This window comes from Ictalurus punctatus, chromosome 6 (genome assembly GCF_001660625.3).
Source record: "Ictalurus punctatus breed USDA103 chromosome 6, Coco_2.0, whole genome shotgun sequence".
In the NCBI taxonomy this organism is placed as follows: domain Eukaryota; kingdom Metazoa; phylum Chordata; class Actinopteri; order Siluriformes; family Ictaluridae; genus Ictalurus; species Ictalurus punctatus.
Window position 1 is genome coordinate 32,723,073 of NC_030421.2, and position 18,535 is coordinate 32,741,607.

Consider the following 18,535-nt stretch of genomic DNA (forward strand, 5'->3'; position numbering starts at 1 on the left):
TAAAAAAAATAAAAAAAAAGAGAGAGAAAGGAGGCGCATTTTCTCAATTCGTCAGACACTAAGCATCTGCCTCTCAGATCTTTTCTGAATCTTCTGAGAGAACTTGGCACTGAAGGAACCCGGTGACGCGACTGACCGAAACTCACGGCAATCTGGGAGTTTTCACGTAGCAATACAAGTCCTGCTCCACTAATCTCTCCAAATAACGCAGGCAAAGCGAGGACTATCTCGCTCTCTCTGAACCCTGCCCTTACTACAGTTCTCGAGAAGAAACACTCGAGGCGCAAGAAACATCAGCGGAACTTGAAGAAGCCACGCAAATCAGAAAATAGGCAGTGTTAGCTCTTGAAGGTTTGCGGCATAGCGGGGCTCTGGGTGGGTTCCGGGGTGTTGGAACGCGCGGAAGCATGCACGGAGGAGATGTTGTCGTGGCGCTGCTCCTGGCGGTGGTGGTCGTGGTGAGCTGTGCGGCTCGGGGAGGGAAGGCGAACCGGAGAGTGTGTGCAGATCTTCCCGAGGAGATTCTGGAGCAGAGGTTCGGTCGCCTTTCTGTCGGAGTTCTCAGCGCTTTCCATCACACACTCCAACTCACAGCAGAGCCTCAGAACTTGAGCTGCTCCTCAGCTGGTGTCCTGCAGCCCGTCCAGAGGTCCAGCATTCCTGTGAATCTGCGTAGTCTTTCACCGTGGGCGTACAGGTAGCGTGCACGCGCAGAAAACGCGACTCGTTGATTATTAATTAATTAATTAATTTAAATGAGCAAGCCACGTTTATTTCTCTACATCCAGATTGAGACACGACCCAGCCCGTTATCCGCGCTTCATTCCGGAAGCGTATTGCCTGTGTAAGGGCTGTCTGATGGGACCGAGCGGTGAGGAGAGTCAGGAGTACCGCAGCGTTCCGGTGCTCGTGCCCACCGCCGTGCTGCGCCGCGCAGGCTCGTGCGTTGGAGGCCGCCGCTCCTACACCGAGAGCTACGAGTCCATATCGGTGGGCTGCACATGTATCCCAGCACTAAAGCCCGAGAAGAGCCCACGCAGAGCCGTCCAAAACTCCAACAGACGAACAAAAAAAGTCATAAACTAAACCATTAAAACGCACAAAGTGCACACAAATGTGTTTTTTTTTTTTTTGGTTTTTTTTTAAAGGCTTGTTTTTGGTGGAACCTGGTGCGTTATTGTGTAGCCAAGTTACTAAAACATTTATCACAATGTTTTATCCATTATAATGCTGCTGAAAGAATGATCCAATCAGATCTGACTGCACTGTACAGCTGATAGGAATATGAGTGTAGGCTTCCCTGGCATCTTCCTGATCAGAATAACTTTGTCTACATGCATGCATATGATTAAGCTCTTTTTCTATTTATTCAAAGTGTAATAATTATAATATGTGTTGGAATTGTTTTGAATGTGATGTGTTTTGAGAAAATATAGAGGCTGATTTGATTGGTTGACTGATTTAAAAAGAAGAAGAAGAAAACAGTTTATAACAGTTTTGACAACAGTGCTAGCCTAGATTCGCCATGTTAAGCATCACAAATGTATTTTCTTCCACAGAGACAAGATGCTATTGTTTATAAGTTGTACAACCCCAATTCCAGAGGTTGGGCCGCTGTGTAAGACGTGAAATAAAAACAATGCAACGATTTGCTAATCTCATCAACGGATATGTTATTCGCAGTAGAATATAGAAAACGTATCAAATGTTTAAACCGAAGAGATGTACCATTTTAGGGGGGGGGGGGACGGTCATTTCGAATTTGATGGCTCAAAAAAGTTGGGATGGGGCAACACGAGGCTGGAAAAGTAAGTGCTACTAAAAAGAAACAGCTGGAGGAACATTTTTCAACTAATTAGGTTAATTGGGAGCAGGTCAGTAACATGACTGGGTATAAAAAGAGTGTCTTAGAGAGACAGAGTCTCTCAGAAGATGGGATGGAATCTGGATGGAAGCAGACGTTGCTCTAAAACCTGGAAATACCTTTCAGCATTGATGGTGCCTTTCCAGATGTGCAAGCTGTCCATTCCATAGGCACTAATTCACCCCCATACCATCAGAGATGCAGACTTTTGAACCGAACGCTGATAAAAAGCCGGATGGTCCCTCTCCTCTTTAATTTAGAGGACGTGGCATACATAGTTTCCAAAAAGAACATCACATTTCGATTCGACCACAGCACAGTTTTCCACTTTGCCTCGGTCCATTTTAAATGAGCTTTGGCTCAGAGAAGACGGCGGTGTTTCTGGATCATGTTCACATATGGTTTCTTTGCATGATAGAGCTGTAACCAGCGTTTGTGGATGTCACGGTGAACTGTGTTCACAGATGAGTTCTGGAGGTGATTCTGAGCCCATGCGGTGATTTCCATTACAGAATCATGCCTCCTGGTGATTATATTTATTATGTACTGTAGATGATGAGATATTCATAGTCTTCGCAATTTTACATTGAGGAACATTATTCTGAAATTGTTCCACAAATTGTAGACTCGGTTTTTCGCAGATTGCTGAACCTTTACTCATCTTTACTTCTGAGAGGCTCTACCTCTCTAAGATACTCTTTTTATACCCAATCATCTTACTGTCCTGTTGCCAATGAACCTCCAGCTGTTTCCTTCTAATAACACTTACTTTTCCAGCCTTGTTTTGCCCCCGTCCCACCTTTTTTGAGACATCTTGCGGCCATCGAATTCAAAATGACATTATGTTTTTCTTAAAATGGTACGTTTACTCAGTTTAAACATGTGGATATAACATATGGGTTTATGAGATTTGCAAATCATTTTATTTACATTTTACACAGCGTCCCAACTTTTTTGGATTTGAGGTTGTACAATTCATGTTAATCGTGATTAAACCATGTTTAAAAAATGAAAAAAAAAGAAAGCTGGTCAGGCACGAAAATATCACACCACCCAAATATGGTAATCCAGACAAAATGATCCCATAATAAAGACAAATCAAGCTGTCTGAATTCTCAACAGTCCGTAACTGGCTGTACTTTAAAGTTCCACTCCAAGCCTAGAGGAGACCTGACTCATAGTTAACATAACACCTGAATTCATTCGCGAGGTTGTGATTATGTTTGGGTAGATAACGGCATATCTTCACATCCATGAGTTTTCCTGCATGCTCTTCCATAACAGCTCCTGAAATTACAATGAAAGTAAAGTCATAAATCAGGCCAAAGATGCCACATCTTCTGAGTCACTGGTTGGAACTGAAGTAATATGGGAGAGATTTTTCTCGAACCTTCTTTGAACTCTACTCCACTTACCTGTGCACAGCAGGATTTTCCTCTTGGTGAGGTATTTCACTGTGAGTGCCACCCTGCTCAGGCACTCCTCAGACAAGTACGGAGGGTCTGCAACCACGATATCGAAGCTCTGCGGGAGGACATCTTCAGGCAAACACAGCGGGTTGTTGTAGTCATAGAAGATGAACTCATCACCGTATGCAGCGAATCGACGGTCAAACTCGAGTAGCACGGCCGACACGCGGCGAGACCCATCCACGTTCTCGGATTCCAGCTGCTTCAGCTTCTGGTAGACACTGGGAGCACTGATGCATGCTATTCTGAAGGCCATAATAAACATAACTGAGACATTAGTCAATACCACAGCACGACTGTAGTCTGAATACGGCAAAGTAAACGGATTTACAATAAACTCGCTGTCTGCCAGAACCGTATATTTTGCACAGTACTTTAATTAATAGGCATAGTAAATAAAGATGAACTAACCTCCCCTGTTTTCCTGCTTGCTGTATGGCTTCCTCAGCCAGCCGTGTGGCCGTCTCATCACTGTACCAGAACTGGCTCATCCGCTGGTTACAGATAAAACATCAGGGACAACTGAATACTTTTCTTGACGTCAGGACTGTAATGCGGATCGTTAACGTAAATATAATGACGTACTGTGGAACTTTATTTCTTGCCTATAATCTATAATATTTTACTACAAACAGCTTTATACCACAGCATCTCACTTCTGACTGGTCAGAAAGAAAGGATTATAAAGATTCGTTCTTTATAACAGCAGCTCTGACGCGCTCGTCATTTCTATATCAATAACTTGCATAGGGTCGTCTAAGGCGAACAAATCACAAACATTCCGTGTCGATATGGTGAAGTTTTCAGCGAGGAGACCTTTATTTAGCGTTCTTGGAAGGAGTCTCGGCGCACGGTCTCTTAGCGGTTAGCGTGTTCGCCTCACACCTTCAGAGTTCGAGATTCGATTCCCGCCGTTACCCTGTTGCGTGCATGTTTTTCCCCAGTGTTGTGTTGGTTTCCTCCGGGTACTCCGGTTTCCTCCCCCAGTCCAAAGAAATGCATAGTAGACTGATTCGCATGTCCAAAGTGTCCGTAGTGTATGAATGGGTGTATGAGTGTGCCCTGTGATGGATTGACACCCTTGTGCCCCCCGCCTTGTGCCAGACGCTCCTTGGGATAGGCTCCAGGTTCCCTGTAGGATAAGCGGTATAGAAAATGGATGGAAGGATGGATGGAAGGAGTCTCCAGTGTCAGCGCTTTTGAGTCGAAACGTGAAGACAGAAAAACCGAGAAGCTGGCGAGCGGATGAATGTTTCAAATGTAAGTGATATCAGGACGGGTTTCGCTTACGTTCCGCAACATTAAACGTAACTCTAAATGGATAAAAATAATAATTTTTTTTTTTAAAAGTATTGTACTGTTATTGTTATCACCCCGGGAATGCCACCACCCAGTCACTCATTATTTTCCTCTATCAGCATGCCCTGAGATGTTTTACTCCTCAAAACACAGATTCAAGGTTTATTAAGGTCAAATTAAGCTCTGGGTGCAAAAATACTACACACATTGCTGTACGGTGCAATAATAAAAACTCCTCCACTCACCCAGTCCTCCTTAATGGCCCCCACGGTGTAGCTGTCTCTCAGAGCCGAGGGTCCAGCTCCATTCTCCGCGTAAAACTCCTGCAGAGCCGCCAGAGCAGCAGCCGAGAGCTGGGGCACATCATCATCATCATCATCACCACCATCACGGTGATTCATGATGGAGTGAAGAACCCTAAAGGAACCTCTACAGATACCTGCACACTTCAGTGACAGTCAGTGCTCAGCAGTCATCTAGCCCTGGCCACTCAACACTGCTGCGTATTTATTTATTCATTTATTTATTTATATAAAACAATCCGGATTCTGCTGATTAAGTGTCAATTTAGTGATTGACAATATTATAAATGTGCCAAATATCCTACCGGAAATGAAGGGGGGAGGAAAGAAAAGAAAGAAAACGATATCAGCCATATGAGTGTCACATGCTACCCGTCAGACTTGCAGCATGTCCGCCATGTTTGTTTCCTCCACGTGTTTGGCGAAGTACGGCAGACGCTAAGGGACAAACTTGATCATCCGATTCGCCATGCTGTGCTGATCGTGTGTGTGTGTGTGTGTGTGTGTGTGTGTGTGTGTGTGTGTGTGTGTGTGTGTGTGTGTGTGGTGCATGAGTTTTTTGTCGTTGTTTTTGTTGTTGTTGTTGTTGTTGTTGTTGTTGTTTGCATATTAACTAGCATCAAAGACACGAGCATCTTACTAACGTCATCATAGTATCATTCAGACAATATGTATTTATTTATTTATTTATTTATTTATAAAAATGACCAAGGATGTTCAAGAACACAAGGTGAAATAATAATTTTAATAATGATTCTGATGTCAGTGTCATGACTTGGTGGTCATCACGTTTGCTTGAAGGTCCAGGTCGAACCTCATCTCTGCCCTGTGTGCATGCATGTTCTCCTTGTGCGTCGAGGTCTTCCTCCAGGCTGATTGGCGTTCCCAGATTGTCTGGAGTGTGTGAAGGTGCCGTGTGATGGATCGACACCCCGTCCAGGGTGTCCCCCACCTTGTGCCCCGAGTTCCCTGGGGTACTCTTCAGTCTCCTCGAGAACCCTGTGTAGGAGGAGCAGGATGGAAAAGGAATGGATGTTGTCAGCCCGGTCAAACATGTAACCCATCCACCAGAAGTTACTGAATAATCTAGATCTTCTCTCACCCACGTCTGTCTAACTATCCCTTGTGAGGACCTTCCATTGACAGGATTATTAAAACCTGTAATAAAAACTGTTCCTCGTGGGGACCACATGGGACGCACCAAAAACATGCACACGTCCATGGCTGCTCCTCTCAGCGTACACTACAGCTGTGAATTAGACATACAGAACTCCTCCAGTTGTAATGTTCATCATCATCAAACAAGCTTCCGTTGCTAGTTTGCTAGCCATTATGTCCATGGGTACAGCTGTCATAACTGGTATTTTTATTTTTATTTTTAAATGGTGGTTATAGATGAGTGCACAAATATTTCTACAGTATGCATGAGCAAAGCACACCCGCCACTGGTTTGCAGAACATCTGGGGCCAGGAGGGATCCCTGCATTCAGACCGTCTAGGAAGCTTGACATGATTGTTTAGAGTGCAGAAAATAGTGAGCGATGGGACTGGGGGTCGATACAGGTCACGGTCTAGCCAATATTAAAGGAATACAACTGGGTTTTTCAACCTGATTTCTAATACACTTGTAGCACATGGATGATTACCACAGACGATGACTATACTACGTTAACTGGTAGTGAATGTACTGAAAACATACGTTTAGTGTCAAACTCTCCTGAACTCTTTCTTCATCCATCCTTCAGGATCACAGGGAACCTGGAGCCTATCCCAGGGAGTATGGGCAGGGGTACACCCTGGACAGGGTGCCAATCCATCGCGAGGCACAATCACATACACATTCACACACTACGGACTTTGGACATGCCAATCAGCCTACCATGCATGTCTTTGGACTGGGGAAGGAAACCTGAAGAAACTCCCCGCAGCACGGGGAGAACACGGTGGGAATCGAACCCCGGACCCTGGAGGTGTGAGGCAAACGTGCTAACCACTAAGCCACTCTTTCTTCATTAAGAAGTGGTTCTCAAACTGGGGGCCCTGTGGGGGGGGGGCATAGAAATTCTTTTAAAAAAATGAATTTGACTCGTATGTAAATCGGGATTGTCAACCTTTGAACTATGCTGAGGATATGAAAATGAGAAATATTAATAAATGAAATCAATTATACACAGCACACTATATAAGACACACGAGTGATCTACTAGTGTACAGTACTGTTAGTCACACGCTGATAAAACCTAAGACTATTTAAAATACCTTTTTAGATACCTTTTTAGGTAGAGGGCGTAGTCTATTAGCTGAGAGCGTTAATACAGAAGAGCCGAGTGTGTAATAAAAGAAATTGTGAAAATTTGACGGGGGCCAAATTTTAGGGGGCCACAAAGGGATGCACCTTACACAAGAGGGTGCCTCAGACTGAAAAAGTTTGAGAACCACCGATTAATGGTTACGAGTTACCAAAGTAATCATGTAATTGGAGTGCTTCTGTTGCATCGAGGCCATCGAGTGCAGAGTACTGAAGACCATCATGACCTCTTCATTCCCAACCTAACGCTGATGAACCACAATTCATTTCCTGTTAATCCTCTTTTTTAAATCAATCAATCAATCAATCAATAAATCAATAAATCCATTCAGTGGATACTAATAAAACCAGTCATATTCCAGGGCACACATGTATACATGGCATTAAAAATTCCCCAGATCAGGGAACATCCTGAAAAGAAAAAAAGTTATGAAGTAGAATGACCCTTTGTTATAAAAACAGGCCTATGCAAGCATGGAAATAAAAATAAAAATAAATATAAACGTACACGCGCACACTATATTTATATAATAAGTTTATATACATTTTACAATACATTTCAGGCATTCCAAAAGAGAAATAAACAGGATTAGTGCTCTAAACAAATGGAAACAAAAGAGTCTTTCTTTAAAAAAAAAAAAAAAAAAAAGGGAATTCTTTTTGGTATTTTATTGTTATAGCGATGGTTTGGATGAGTGTGCGCTAGTTTGTGTTGCGCCATGATTTTATAAGAGTAAAAAAATAAAAGCAAATGGCATACATCATTTAGTGACCCCCGTGTATTTGCTGGAAACGTTCATTATCTAGTTTTTTTATAATGACTTTCACAACAACAACAACAACTGTGATCAGGGAGACCTGGTTTAAAAAAAAACAAAAAAAAACAACAACAACAAAAAAAAAAACTACAAATCGATCTTAACCCATTTACCACCAGGTGAAGTCATAAAAGCTTCAAAGGCTGTAATCTACAATCTTATAAAATGTCAGTCCCCACTGTTTTTAAATCATTCCTTTGTTTCCTTTTTGAAAAATATATGTACACCCTCAGTGAACGCAAAGCGATTTGGTTTCTCTTCGTAACTGCGTTCCGCGTTTCAGGTCCGGCGAGAAAAGGCTTCGTTCGTCATAAAAATGTCAACCGGAGCTCATATTTAATCATATAACAGTCTAGATCTCCTAAGGCTTCGCTAGCGGCACTGCCCGCTGAGGTTCCAGATCATTTCACTCGCTCGCACTAGGGGACCGCGGCTCGGCTTTTACGCTACTGCTGATGTTTCTACGGTTAGTCCCGCGTGCTCGGACACGCAGCTCTACGTTCTCGTTCTACGCAGCCGGCCACGTTAATGCGTCGTGGAATTGGAAGATGATGGTCTTGAGGTGTCTCTAAAACCAAAAATTTTTTGGGCATACAGAAAGCGACTCTTATTATGACCAAGAAGGGGTTTAGGATACGTTTAAGGTCTCGGCTAACCTGCGGTCGTATTTCCTCCCTGGTGATTGCTTGTTTGTGTGGATTTGTACTTTTAAATAAATGAGCAAATATATTTAGAGCCTTACAGAAAAGGAACTGCTAACGTGACAAACCAAACCAATTCTATCAGAGCCAACAGCCTCTGTGATGAGACTGCAGACTCCGCAATAAGACACAGTTCTACCCATTGCTGTACAGACAGCTGGATCCGAGACATGAAAAAAGGCACTCGAGGAGAGGCATTAAAGTGAGTGTGTGTCTAGACTGGGGAGGAGAATTTGCCCCTAACTCTTTATACGTCCCTTCTGACAACCTCTCACTGGCACAGTAGCCATTTATCAGCTTGGACTGAGATGAATGCGATGAGTCCCCCCGCCCCCCCCAACTTCCATCCTCTGCTTCCGGCAGACTTGCTGGCTACAACGGAGAGAACGAGAGCAACATTTCGAATGACCTCGGACACGTCGACGCTCCTCTCCAACAGCACAGTTCTGCTATGATTGTCCAGAGCTTGTCATGCCAGAGAGAACGTCAGAAGGAGAAGAAGAAGAGCTTTTCTTTCAATGGTACAAGAGAGGGGAAATGAGGGAGCATCCAGAACAGTGAAGAGGATGCTGGAGACAGTGGTTATTTGACACAGAGCAACCCCCCGACGTTGGCCACGAACTCCTCCAGGCTCTTGAGGAAGGCCACTTTCTGCTTTCGATCCATCGTTGGAGGTGTGCTGCTGGCCGTGAGCGTGTTGAAGGCGTCGGCGAGGCGCTGGTAAATCACAGCGTCTCTCTGGCTGGAGAGCAGAGTCTCCACCAGCTCGGAGTACTCCGCCTGACACACACACACACACCTTCTATATAATACCCTATTATCTCATCATGACGTTTTGTTTAGTTGTGCTCCAACTATTCGACTAAACACTGCAAATTAACTCTAGTCTCGATCGAGATCTTTATTAAACAACAATATTTACCTGATGCAGGCACACGAGTGTGTAGAGCGCTTCTCCAGCTGCCACGGTCATTTCAGTGTTGTGCTTCTGCAGGACCAGCATATCAAACACCAGCTGTAAAAAGGACAGACGGACAGAAGGTCATGTCGGATATAACGAATATGATGGAATGAGATTAAAAAGGTAGTCAATGTAACGGTCAACACCGACCTTGAGGAAATGTCGAGTAGCAATAAATAAAGGGGTGTCTTTCTCCTGTGTTTTGGCACACTGCTCCGCCAACGGCGACAGAGATTCCAGACACAACTGACTAATCTCGGAGCTCATTCTGCGCGATGGACGTCAAGGTGAAAGCGGGACCATGATCTCATGACAGAATCAATCAAGCATTATCTGATTCAATACAATAATAAACAGTAGTGACAAGCACACACCCGCTGAAACTGCTGCAGTCTGAATATACACCACCCGTCGAACGTTTAGACACACGGTGTAATAGATGCACACACTGAAGCGGCGTAAGGATACGAGGTCATGCCCAACTCAAGGGAGAACATTAAGCTCTTGAAGAGCTCCTCTGGCAGCTGAGGGATCTTCTCAGGAAAAATCTCACAGATGAACGTGATGAGCTTATAGTACTGGTTACATAAAGATGGGAACTACAGAAAGGAGAGAGGTTTTAATACGTTCTCTATAGTACGGCTTACGATGCTAATCAAAATAAAATAATATGAAATATAAGCCTCACCTTTAGGAGGTCCTGAGACATGAGGGGCAGCACAATGTTGACCCCAAACAGCACCACGTCAGCCGCCGAGACCGTGCGGCCGGCTCCTGAACTCGGCTCTTGCCCTCGAAACACCTCATCTGGGTTACAAACACAGTCACGTCACCGCACGTTCAAACACGTCTATAACGGTTATCAAATTAAAAGTGAGAGAGAATCAAGTAAACTTTGATCAGTCGATTTATAATCGCAACCGAGAGCTCCTGACCCAGCCAGAGTGCTCTTACCAGTGTCGCTAAAGTCTATAAATTCTTTGGAAAGCAGGTTGGTGAGGAGCTCCATGATGAGCAGCAGGTCCTGGTATTGGTCTTCTTCTGCAGCCACGTCGAGTCTCTTACGACCCAGGTTATTCTTCGAGTAGACTTGCAGCAGCGTCAGACACACCTCATACAGCTTCATAGACTTCGTCTGCAGGAAAAACAAAGATACTTTATAGAAACTGCTTACTTACAAACACCAATACCTGATACGATACCTAATTACAGTATGTGATGATCTGATAGCTAGGCGTAAAGGTCGACTGATTGATCAGAACCGGTAACCGACTGCTGGAACTAGCGGTTATTGGCAAAAAAAATCCACACTGATAGATTTTCCCCAGTTGTGTCCGTTGCTGGAGTGGCTGAGGGGGTCAAATGTCATTATACGTTACGATAGAGGCGAAATAAAAACTGATCGCGGGCAGATTTTGTTGTGTTATTTGAAGTGTTTTTGTTTTTCTTTGGTTTCATTTTGGATGTGTCTATTTTTATTTGGAGTGTTACTCTTTGGTTCAGTTTGGGTGTGTATATTTATTTACTTTAATATTTATTAATAGTTAATATATATTCAGATACACACCACCGGTCAAAAGTTTGTGGACACGCAACTGAACCGTTTCTCATGATCTTAAAGAGTTTTTTGTTCTGAAGGTGTGTGATTAAATGTTTGAAATCGGTGTCGTAGACAAAAATATAATCGTGCCGACGTGTTTGTTTCTTTCATTAGAAAACTAACATTTTATTTATTTATTATTTCTTTTAAACGGGCGACTCGGAGCGAATTATTCCGAAAAGCAGCGATAAAGAGTCCGGCGTCGGTGTGAACTCCTTTAACACTGTTTATAAAAAGCATCTCGGGGAAATTCCTCAAGAGATCGCTCGAGAAAACGCCAAGAATACATTTCGGGAAATTCTAGGCGAAAAGGGCGTCGACTTTGAAGATGCTAAAATACTCGATTATTCTGATTTATTTTGGGTTTTTTTTTATCACAACATAATTCCCATAGTACCATTTGTGTTACTCCAGAGTTCTGATGACTTTATTATTATTATTATTATTATTGTAAAACGTGGAAAAATAAAAAAATTAAAATAAAGAATGAGTGCGTCTAAACTTTTGACAGGTAATGCACATCCAGATGTATATATTTATTTCATTTTAAAAAGTACAGTACATTTTCATGCTACAGTCAGTACTAGACTAGTCTGTTGATTAATCCTTATTGGCAGGTACTGGTACTGCCCAGCGTAGTTATCGGCATCTGTGAAAGCCATTATTGGTCGACCCCCAGCTATGTGCCACAGCAAAAAGGACATAAGCCTGACGCATTGAGCGTTTGATCAGATACCGGCTGTCAGAACGTCTCTGAAGCTCCTGCATCACAGTCAGTATGGAATCTTTAAATGCAATTTTTCCTCTCTTCTCACTTCTGGGGGTAACAAGACTTTATTTAAGACGCTAGAACTTAATTTCTTGTTGAAATACACACACACAAAAAAGAGACATTTATTTCAGTTAGGGAAAGGCTGCGATTTTAAGAATGACGCATAATAACGGAAAAAATAAAAGTCACGATTTCATGACGTGCAGGGTTTTCCCAGGCCACCATACATCATATCATATATATATATATATATATATATATATATATATATATATATATATATAAACACACTTCAACTCACCTCTCCCAGGTAGCAGATTTGCTTATGGGCCACTTCAACAAACACCTCAATGATGAGGTTGACTGTTTCTGGCGAATTCTGGTAGACCTCCATTAAGCCAATGCAGCTAGACAGGAAGTCCATGAGGAAGCTGAAAAGAGAGGCCACATTGTCTATCTGAGTTGCCTCTGCAATGCCACACAGGGCTTCCAGAGTGGCCACAATCTCCTGCTTCACTGCCTCCTCTTGGCAGATCTGAGCAAAGTTTTCCTGGTTAATAAGGTTCAGGAACCGTTGCTGGAGTGGATGAAGAACCTGGAACACAGAAAAGAGACCAAGTGAAAAAGTAGTACTCCATAGCAGAGATTCTACCCGATCACATGAAACAATCCCATACAGGGACGCCATACTAACTGAACAAGTAATACTAGAAGACACGTATGGTGCCTTTGTTGTTTTGCTTACTTGCAGCAGGCAGTCATTTTTATCAGCATACTGCCAATAAGTACTAAACTCTACCATACCAAAAGATCCAATCTCACACGTTAGATTAAAAAAAAATAATACACAGATAAAGTAGAAGTGCACTGACCTCTGCCCAGTACTGCTGTTTAGTATCAGAGTCCATGTGTGCAAAGCCACCGAGGACCAGCGCCTTCATCAGCGTGCGCTGGATTGGGCTGGACAGCAGATGCAGCGGAGGACTGCGGCTGGCAAACTGCTTGGCCAGACTCCACCAGTTCTCACACTGCACCACGATGTTTGCTCTGATGGACAGAATGGGACAGGAAGTAAAGCCACGGTGAAATTAAACGAAACCTTTACGCAGCGGATAACAAGATCCAGAGCTACTTCGCGGGATTTCGGCATCTAAAAGCTAGTGCTGGAATACAAATCACACGAATCACGAAATCCCTGTAATTAAAATACAAATAACCAGCTTCGTTATTTTATACATGTTAAATTAAAGCACTTTTAATACCATTTTAGTGTTTAAAGACTTTATAGTTTGGGAATTCTAGGGTAAACAGTATGTTCTACGCCCCTCAATTCTAAACCTCAAATGGCCTCTAGATGACTCCAGACTTTAGGAGCGCTACTATAATTTCACCAGCAGGGGGTGCAAATGTACAGAAATAAATACAGTAACTGAATCCATAGTAATCTCGAAGATAAGTTTCCAATGTTCACGCGTACCTCTCTCTCTTTTCCACAAGAGTGACCAGAAGTTCCACCGTGTCATTGGCCAGGTCAGGCTCAGAGCTCCAGACGGAGAGATTATTTATCACCTTCTCCAGCAGGTACCCCACAATCCACTGAGCCCCCTCGGTGTCAGCCCCGAACGCTGTGCTTAGGGGCATACTGATCTAAAGGGAGGGAAACGGATACAATACAACATGAATTTTTTTTTTTTTTAGTTAAAATGTCAAGACTTGGTGCCACATTCAAGGTCTTTACACAAGTAATAACATCTCAAATTAATTAAGATCAGCGAATCGCAGTTTTCTATAGAGGATATCCGGAGCTCACCTGACCATACAGTTTCTCATCCACTAGTAGGTAGGTTTTGGCCCAACGCCGCAGAAACCACACGATGTCTTTACCCATCTGAGGGCTCAACAGTTCTGTTAGACTCGCCCGTGTTGCCCGAGACTCCACCTCCGATGTCCTCAGCACCGCTGATAACAATCTGAGAGGAAAGAAATGACATACACAGCTCTGATTAAATCTTAAAACCTGACCTCACAAAAACATACATCATATATCGCGATATTCGAGAACATTTCACGATGTGTATCACGATATATAATTTATCTGACCAACTCTTCAACACAGTAGTAAAAAAAAAACAAAACAGGAAAAAACCCCAAAACATTACGCTGACTTTGACGATACTTTTCTTTAATGCATACAAAGATTACGTTTTTAAATAAATGACATCCGTTCAGTACAGTTTAATTTATAATGAATAAAACCTTCTTCTTTTTTTTAAAACCATCACCATACCAACGATATCTCGGAAAAGTGCATCACCTAATCATTTATCACGATAACGATAACATAACAATCTGTAATTTCTCCATCTGCGGATTAATAAAGTATTATCCTACATCAAAATATAATTACCCGGCCCTAGTTGGTCAGAACACGTTTTCTAATATTTGGTAAAGTTCTTCTCACATCCCTATTGTTCACAACAAAACGTCGACAAATTCAGGATTAAAAACAAACAAACAAACAAACAAAAAAACTCTGGTCTTTGTGGATCCACATCCAGCCCAGAGAAAATAGTACTAATTATACTACTGATTAACAACAGGGGTAATTATTTTCCAGTCAATCCACAGCTTTAACAGCGTCACAGTAACAGGCTAATGAGAAAACGTGCAGCCCCTTTAAATGAAAAAAGGGCTGCGGAAACAAGGAGAAGACAATGCGAAAGAATTCAAACCTATAAAAAGCACACGGACGCTTTTGTTCCACCTCCAGTGGAAAGAAAACAAGGATACTGAAGAAACGGCTTACTGCAGATGAATGACCTGTAAAATAGATACGGCTCCTCTGAAGAGCCAGGGCAGCACAAGCGAATGGTTTACATTGTTTGCAAAAACAAACCCCATTGACATTTCAGAGCCGTGGGGTCAGGACGCTGTCATTAGGAAACTTAATCCTTCAGCCCACTGTCTTTCCAAATCCTCCATCCAACACCCCCCCACCAACCTACTGTCTCTCTAAATCCTTTACCCCTCTGCTATTCTCTCTTACCGTCCCCCAAAGCTCTCTTAGTGCTGAACCCATCGACATCGCACCCTTTCAATTCCTCAGCCCTGACCTCCATACTTTCTCTCCCATTTTCACAACCACTGACAGAAAGGTCTGTAGGTGAAGGATGAAGCCTCGAGACGCTATCCGAATTACAATACCGGCTTTACTTTTAAACTAACACGAGCAAGTACAGTTCAGACGATTTAAAACCAGGTTTAAAGTCAACACCCCGCTTTCTACCCTTCAGTCACCTCAAACACCCTCTGCTCTCCATTCATAAACTTCCCCTGTTCCGCTCTCTCAGCACTGCACCTGTCCTGGCTCTAATTGAATAATGCGTGCGGCGTGGCATTAGAGACTCGGCCGGCGCCAGGGCCGCTCGCGTGGCCACTGACTGGCACACGGCCAGGACATTCCCCGCTGGGCGATGGAACTGCTGCTACCAGGGCAGATCAGACACTGTGTAGTGCACCAGCCCTGGACACATAGGAACCCTTTCCTGCTGCTAAAGCCCGCATGTTTTACCGGCCGCCGCTGCGGGCGGAGTGAAGGGTACGCTGTACAACAACTGATCACTAAAGGCTCTGTCTGGCATGGAAACAGCCCTCATCTGACATTACACAGAGTTAAGCCACTGACAACAATGCACCGGTCGCACTTATCACAGTATGGATAGTTAAACTCTGCGCACACTGCCGGTCAAAAGTTTGTGGACGCTCGACTGAAACGTTTCTCATGATCTTAAAAACCTTTTGATCTGAAGGTGTGTGAATAAATGCTTGAAATCGGTGTGGTAGACAAAAATACAATCGTCCCGACATATTCATATCTTTCATTCGAAAACGAAAATTTTATTTACAAAGAACTTTTTTTTTTTTAAACGACGACTTGGAGAGAAATATTCCGAAAAGCAGCCGATAAGAGTGCGGGGGGGGGTTGGGGGGGTGGTGCTTGGGGTTCGGGGAATATAAATAAAGAATGAGTGTCACTAAACTTTTGACCGGTAGTGTATATAAATACCACGGAGTCATCAGGTTAGCCTGCTCCCTAGAGCCAGAGAAACATGTGACCACTTCTACCGTCTGATAAACGAAGTGTCCGAGGGCTCTGCCTTCAGTGGTCATCCACGCTACTGATAGTCGTCAGACGTTCCGAATTGCTGGTGTTAACCGAGCTCGTCCGTCGACCTCGATCTCTCTTTACCTGATGACGGAGTCTGTCCTGTTGCAGCCCGGGATGGAGGAGGCTTTCTCCCCGGGCGAGCCGAGGATCTGCAGCGTGGTGTTGATATCCACCTCGGTGGAGTGTTTTATAGAGAACTCCATCACCTCTGTGGGGATCATCGGCGTCTCCCCCTGAGGGTCATCAGCTAAGAGGTAGCCTGTCACGACCCGAACAAAACGTAACTGAATATTCCCTTTTGCACTTTTCTGTAATATTGAGCGCTTAGAAACAGAAAATATTTCATTGACATTCTTGAAAAGTACGCGTTTCCCCGGTGTTACTGTTAATAAAACATCATAACAGAGTAAAGAAATCTTACATTTTACTCTCTTCTATTTCAGACAGACCTGAGACTAATATGAGCCAGTGAATATCTTCGTAGAGGTCATCTAAAACTCTCCGGTCCACCGAGTCTGGCTCCGACGAGGCCATGAGGTGCTGCTGGTGTCTCTGGAGCTGTCCGTGAAGCCGTGTAACTCGGTCCTCCAATAAACTAATAACGAGACACCGATCGCTGGTTAAGAGGGATTTCTTCAGTACTCAATACAAGGTGATGATGAGCGAGCGTGTGCTTTTACCTCGTAAGCAGAGGGATGCAGTGCTCTGCCGCGATGCGCCCCAACATTCCGATACTCGCCAACTGATCTGAAAACAGTTCTCGGTCGTCCTCCTGCAATTCGTTGATCTCCTCCTCTTCGTGAGATGCGACACCGTTTGCAGTCTAGACACAGAGACGAAGACGACCCAAAAGGGTCACGACTGCCAGTTCACGTTACGAGTTCAGAATAATAATAAATAAATAAATACATACATAAGCGCTACTAATTTGTAGAAGAAAGGATTGAGAAAGATGGCTGAAATGATGCAATGTAGATGGATGGATGGACCGCTCTCACCAGGTTTCTGGTTCCATCAGGGGCTGCAAGGTGACACTGAATGTAGGAGTTGAAGACCTGCACAGCCGGCTGGACAAAGCAGCCGCGGGGGAAGTGCTCATCCTCCTGTACCAGCGTGAGCCACGACTCCAACAGCTTGTCGTATGCTTCCATATAAACCATATCATCCTTATCCAGCTAAAGGAGACAGAAAACATAGCAGGAACGAACAGGGATTACAGTTAAGCGCGTGGAAACAATTAGCGTAACTTCACAATCGGCCGACCTTGAAACGATTTCTTTGTACATCTGATACGCGGAGTTTAATCCTCAAGGGGCGTGACCTTTGGACTAATCGAATCGATCTGGGGATCGAGTCTAGTACTCACCACCTCTTCGAGGGCGGCGCTACGTCCGAAGGAGCAGGTGAGCAAAGTGAGGCAGTTGACGAAGGAGGAGAAGAGCTCGCTCGGTAGAGCCGTGAGAACGCTCCGGGGAAACGTGGCAATCAGATTACTGATAACGTTCGAGATGCCCACTGCCTCGGAGTCTTCGATCTCAATCCTGCGCACACGAGAACGAAATCGTCAGCGTTACACAAAATGATACTCCTACCAAATAAATAAATAAATAAATAAATAAATAAAGTCAGGAAGACCAAGTGCTGTTATAAATGCAAACGGCCTGAATTTAATAAAGACAAATCAGTGATGCATAAATAAATAAATAAATAAATAAATAAATAAATAAATAAAGACAGCTACATATTTACTATAGCCTTATGTGAAATTATTGATTATTTAAAAAAAAAAAAAAGGAAAAAAGTTCAGCCCACTGCAGCAAATTTACACTCTGACATTAAATAAAAGACGTTTAATTGTGTCGGTTCTCTATAAACAAACTTCAGGGTGTTCCAGAAAGAAAAAAAATAATAATAAGCAAGCACGTTGTTTTCCTCAAAAGGTCAAAACTAAAAGTTACATAAGTGGAGTAAGTGGTTCAGACTAAACAACTGCATAAAAAAGTCAGGGATGGCGGTGGAATCTTATAATAGATCAAGTGTTGGAAAAGCTGTACAAACATCTGTCCCAGAAGAACCTTCAAGACTCCGTAGGAAGAAAGAAAAAGTAAAAAAAAAAAAAAAAAAAAAAAAAAAAAAAAAAAAAAAAAAGCACTACCACAGCACAATGTGTGGGAATGTTTCGAATCACCAGAACTCCATTCATATACTCGTTTACGTTCTCGTGCTTTCGAGCTTGTAGGCAAATCGATTCCATTCAGATCCACACAGTGCAC

General features: G+C 43.3%; 3 protein-coding genes across 4 annotated transcripts in view; 1 reads left to right on the forward strand and 2 right to left on the reverse strand.

Annotated features, from left to right (window-relative positions):
- The first annotated feature begins 29 nt into the window (after nucleotides 1-29).
- Nucleotides 30-1,739, forward strand: il17d (interleukin 17d). The gene is made up of 2 exons (XM_017470936.3): nucleotides 30-697; nucleotides 789-1,739. Exons 1-2 carry the CDS (start codon nucleotides 408-410, stop codon nucleotides 1,084-1,086), a joined length of 588 nt encoding a protein of 195 aa, XP_017326425.1. The 5' UTR covers nucleotides 30-407; the 3' UTR covers nucleotides 1,087-1,739.
- A 1,025-nt stretch (nucleotides 1,740-2,764) lies between these two features.
- On the reverse strand, nucleotides 2,765-5,366 carry eef1akmt1 (EEF1A lysine methyltransferase 1). Of its 2 annotated transcripts, NM_001201158.1 has the most exon segments (5): nucleotides 2,976-3,151; nucleotides 3,280-3,578; nucleotides 3,745-3,827; nucleotides 4,878-5,071; nucleotides 5,240-5,348. In NM_001201158.1, coding segments are annotated over 4 exon segments (666 nt in total). In that variant the 5' UTR covers nucleotides 5,034-5,071; nucleotides 5,240-5,348; the 3' UTR covers nucleotides 2,976-3,023.
- Nucleotides 5,367-7,760: 2,394 nt separating this feature from the next.
- Nucleotides 7,761-18,535, reverse strand: part of xpo4 (exportin 4) — a 34,548-nt gene continuing 23,773 nt past the window's right edge. The window contains exons 9-23 of the mRNA XM_017470781.3: nucleotides 17,629-17,803; nucleotides 17,261-17,437; nucleotides 16,943-17,085; nucleotides 16,712-16,857; nucleotides 16,344-16,521; nucleotides 13,905-14,064; nucleotides 13,572-13,741; nucleotides 12,967-13,141; nucleotides 12,396-12,689; nucleotides 10,677-10,857; nucleotides 10,411-10,529; nucleotides 10,191-10,321; nucleotides 9,873-9,990; nucleotides 9,684-9,776; nucleotides 7,761-9,541 (exon numbers count right to left, since the gene is read on the reverse strand). Coding sequence (XP_017326270.2) covers nucleotides 9,344-9,541; nucleotides 9,684-9,776; nucleotides 9,873-9,990; nucleotides 10,191-10,321; nucleotides 10,411-10,529; nucleotides 10,677-10,857; nucleotides 12,396-12,689; nucleotides 12,967-13,141; nucleotides 13,572-13,741; nucleotides 13,905-14,064; nucleotides 16,344-16,521; nucleotides 16,712-16,857; nucleotides 16,943-17,085; nucleotides 17,261-17,437; nucleotides 17,629-17,803 — 2,458 coding nt within the window. The 3' untranslated portion in view covers nucleotides 7,761-9,343. The remainder of the gene's footprint in view (nucleotides 9,542-9,683; nucleotides 9,777-9,872; nucleotides 9,991-10,190; nucleotides 10,322-10,410; nucleotides 10,530-10,676; nucleotides 10,858-12,395; nucleotides 12,690-12,966; nucleotides 13,142-13,571; nucleotides 13,742-13,904; nucleotides 14,065-16,343; nucleotides 16,522-16,711; nucleotides 16,858-16,942; nucleotides 17,086-17,260; nucleotides 17,438-17,628; nucleotides 17,804-18,535) is intronic.

Coding starts and splice junctions, on each gene's coding strand:
- eef1akmt1 (XM_017469042.3), bottom strand. CDS start 5,033: ATGAATCACCGTGATGGTGGTGATGATGATGATGATGATGTGCCCCAG. Junction 3,828..4,877: donor GGGCCATTAAGGAGGACTGG/GTGAGTGGAGGA, acceptor ATCTGTAACCAG/CGGATGAGCCAGTTCTGGTA. Junction 3,152..3,279: donor GAAAATCCTGCTGTGCACAG/GTAAGTGGAGTA, acceptor TTGTAATTTCAG/GAGCTGTTATGGAAGAGCAT.
- il17d (XM_017470936.3), top strand. CDS start 408: ATGCACGGAGGAGATGTTGTCGTGGCGCTGCTCCTGGCGGTGGTGGTC. Junction 698..788: donor CTTTCACCGTGGGCGTACAG/GTAGCGTGCACG, acceptor CTCTACATCCAG/ATTGAGACACGACCCAGCCC.